Source organism: Exserohilum turcica (assembly GCF_000359705.1).
Source record: "Exserohilum turcica Et28A unplaced genomic scaffold SETTUscaffold_9, whole genome shotgun sequence".
Taxonomy (NCBI): domain Eukaryota; kingdom Fungi; phylum Ascomycota; class Dothideomycetes; order Pleosporales; family Pleosporaceae; genus Exserohilum; species Exserohilum turcicum.
This window is the reverse complement of record NW_007360310.1, coordinates 1,625,446-1,629,309: the sequence shown is the minus strand read 5'-3', so window position 1 is coordinate 1,629,309 and position 3,864 is coordinate 1,625,446. Positions and strand designations below refer to the sequence as shown.

Sequence of the window (3,864 nt, the reverse complement as noted above, 5' to 3'; positions counted from 1 at the left end):
GGATCACTCAGAGGCATATGGGAGTGCGTGGGACTCACAAAGAAGCCTAGATTCGAACAAGCCACCTATAGGCCTTGTACGAAAGGATATCAAAAGTCTACAGAGCTAGCTACAGGGAGTGTCTCAATATATACCTATCCTAGTCGGGTCCGAATTCGGATCCGACCTCGGGCGAATGGCTGATGAAGGGCGGCAGGTACTTCCTCCGATCCGGCTCTGGGATTGGCTCAATACTTGGCGAAGTTGTAACATCGTTACACAGGGTTTTTCGGCACGCAGTGACAGACGTTAGTTAGAAACTCGTGCAGATTGTATAAGTGATGCAAGAAAGTCATGCACATCGAACAAACTGCTTCTTGTCGTGCTGCCATATAGATGGCGCAAGCTATCTAGTAGCTTATGCTGGAGGGTTGGTGTTCGTAGCTGCGGCCTATGCTGACTTAGGGTTACGCCTACCGCGTGCAAGTGCTACAACTACAGATAACTATCTATAACAAAATCTAGAATGATATATACATGCGTAAGAAGTATATAGAATAGTAACGTATTTTAACTTGCTATATAGCTGATTAGGGTTAGAGTGAGGGTTAGCGGCTCACATTGTTATACGAAGAAAGGGAGTCCCTTTGTTTTCTCTAACAAATCTAATCTGCGCGCACGGACAGGAGAGTCCCTTTCTTTGCCCATAACATAGTTAAAAAGTAATGCAACTTCTATGCGACGTGCAGTACGTGCGCAGCTACTCTATGTCTAAATTTCGCGATAACTGCAATAGTGCGTCGCGTTGTACTTTGATAGGGAATTTTAGTGTTGATGTTCCTCTGAACCCCAAGCAATAACCCCAAGCGATAACCCTAAGCAATAACCCTAAGCAATAACCCTAAGCGATCGCCTCTACTACGCTTATCCAGAAATAATTAAGTTATGTAGATATGATACATTGATTGGTCTGAGAGTTTGAAAGAAGACGCATCGCTGGCGAAACTAATACTATTTGGGTAAGATTACCACTAAGCGACAGAGGCTTAGCGTGGGATTAAAGGCCGTCTGCTCACAGAAACCGGAAGCTGCAACTGCATGAGAGTGTAGTTAGCTCGCAGCCATGTAATCTGCTCGCTCGATATCGTTACTTAAACCTAACTAATCATTGACTATACATAGTCATCTATCATGAACCAACCTAGTTAGACACCTTTCCTTACAAAAATTACGCCATTGTTGTTGCATCTTGTTACACGGGGTTGGGCTATACTTGCCTAGTCTCGGTCCGGGTTAGGGCGAGATGGTAAATGCTGTAAGCCGTGCGATTGTTTTCTGGCGATTCGTAGTGGAAAGGAGTTATGGAAGGTAACTAATGAAGTAACAATCAATTCTATTGGTGAATAGAATAACTAGTTAAAAAGACTAAATAACGTTAGGTATGTATACATATTACATATGTAGTAGATGGATCAGCGAAATTCGCAATGAGAAGTCAGCGCATTCAGCCCCTCTTTGTCATCTGTAAGAAATGTTTGCCTGACTTCCCTCTCAGTCAGTAATGTGACTTTTGCTTCTGGTACTCTCTATTAGTCTGTTCCCTATTATTATAACAACGTGAGGAACACCTGCATGTATCTGTTGTTACAAAAACATCAAGGTTTCTCAAAATGCCGTCTAATAGGAAGCGTTACAAGGGTTGCACTTTCCGTCGTCGATACGTGGGTGCATTTCTTTTTTTGCTGGCTTCCATATTGATCGGTATGTCTCCATTGTTCATTGCTTCAGTCCTCAGCTCTTAATCACCCCATTGCAGGTCTGGTCGCGAGCACCGACGGTCCTGAACCGTCCGTTGAAGCCTACTATAGCTCACTCGAATCACGTCTCGGATATTGGCTCCTCCTCGGTAATGTAAGGCATTGTGGACTGTATGCGAAAGGACAGCTGTCACCCTTTCCCATATCCAAAGCGCAGCAAGCTATGGAGGATAAATTGTACAGGAGGTTGGGCCTAAACCCAGGTGATCGAGTCCTCGATGCTGGTGCCGGCTCGGGGTACGTCGCTATGACCATGGCGAGACGCGGCCTCGATGTACAGGCTATCGACATCACGCCGCACCACATCGCTGATGCAAAGAAGAATATTGAGAAATACGGCCTACAGGACAGGATCAAAGTCGACTATGCCAACTACCATAACCTGAGCCAGTTTCCCGATGCATCGTTTGATGGAATTTACACCATGGAGACTTTTGTCCATGCAGATGACCCAATCCGAGTTCTCAACAATTTCAAGCGACTCCTTAAGACAGGCGGTGTCCTGGTTCTACACGAAGCTGATATCAGTCGTGATTCGGGAAAACTGCATGATGTGTTGCGACTTTCTCACTGTCAAAACACACTTCCACAGGGTGCTTACGAAGAGCTCGTGAAAACGGCAGGATTTAAAGACTTTTCCCTCGAAGACCTGACTGATGAGGTGCTGCCTATGTGGAGACTCTTTGGTGTGTTATGCTACGTGCCTTATCAGATATTCAAACTGTTTGGGATACAAGACCGTTTTATCAATGTCATGGCTGGCGTGGACACGTGGTTGAATTGGGGAGATAGACGCTACATTTCAGTAAGAGCCGTGAAACCTTGACGCGCTGTACTGATACCCCGGCACTTGCCTCACCCGTTTCTTGAAATGAGAAAGTGCAGCCGTGCATACACGCTAATGCTGGAATATCAATGTTTGGCTTGATCGATATACATGTTGGATGTATATTACCTGTTGTGTATAGTTCGAAACTTGTCTGGTACCTAAAGAAATACAAGATTTCTGGTCAATTGACAAATGAGCCGATTGTTCTTGTGGATTGTAATGACGCAGGCAAGACTACTCGGATCAGTACCGGCAGTAGTGTCACTCAGAGGCATATGGGAGTGCGTGGGACATCAAACGAGTCTTGATTCGAATAGACACCTATAGGCCTTGTACGAAAGGATATCAAAGGTCTACTGAGCTAGCTACAGGGAGTGTCTCCATATACACCTGTCTCAGTCGGATCCGATCCGGGTCCGACTAGAACAATAGCTGGGGGAGGGGGCGGCGGATACTTCCCCCGATTCGGCTCTGGGATTGATCTGATGCTTGGCGAGGCTGTAACATCGTTACATGGATCTTTGTGACAAGATGCATCGCGATATCCAAAGTCGCAGTATACTATTAAAGTATCAATGTTTGGGGACTATGCTGACTCTATAGATACTAGGTGTCAATGCACTAATATAGACCCATGATTTGTGGTGGGACATATAATAACTTTTGCCCTTGCTACACTAGGAGTTTTCCTCGTGTTTCTTGCTCTCTACAGCGAAACTCCCGGGATTCGCGGTCTCAATGACTGAGTAGTGCTAAACCCCAAGATAATTATATTTCGCGCTTGCGCTGCTTTTGCAGGTACCTAAATATATGATAGCGATGTAAAATGGCGTTTGCACAGGGGTCAAATAGTGAAGCAGGGACGAACTGCCTTGAGGAAAGGGATAGACAAAGGATGGCTGTAGGGCTTTCAGCCACGTGGGATTAAATACCCTCTGTCCTCGCAGCCCATCGCAATCGCCACCCTAACTGTATGATTATAAAAAGTACGTTATTAAATACGTGTGCGTTTTTTGCATCTCTAAGAGAAGTTGCATCTATTTTGCTTACGGCAACGGCAGTGAAGCATTTCCTTTCGCAACGGCGAATGGAAGCGGCTGTAAATAGTTAGTTAGTGGATTAGGCTGCTTTGACTGGTCTAGCTCAGTGAGGCTTAGGCTGATGCAAGCTGGGAAGTACAGGCATGACTGAATCGTTATGGTGTTGCTTATGCTTATGGGCTCGCGTTATTAGCATAAA

At 45.4% G+C, this 3,864-nt stretch overlaps 1 protein-coding gene across 1 annotated transcript; it reads left to right on the top strand.

Annotated features, from left to right (window-relative positions):
* Positions 1-1,649: 1,649 nt before the first annotated feature.
* Positions 1,650-2,622, top strand: SETTUDRAFT_144369 (uncharacterized protein; the record flags this gene model as incomplete). Its single annotated transcript, XM_008033443.1, has 2 exons — positions 1,650-1,740; positions 1,796-2,622. The coding sequence occupies 2 exons, from the start codon at positions 1,650-1,652 to the stop codon at positions 2,620-2,622; spliced, it is 918 nt and encodes a 305-aa protein (XP_008031634.1).
* Positions 2,623-3,864: the final 1,242 nt, after the last annotated feature.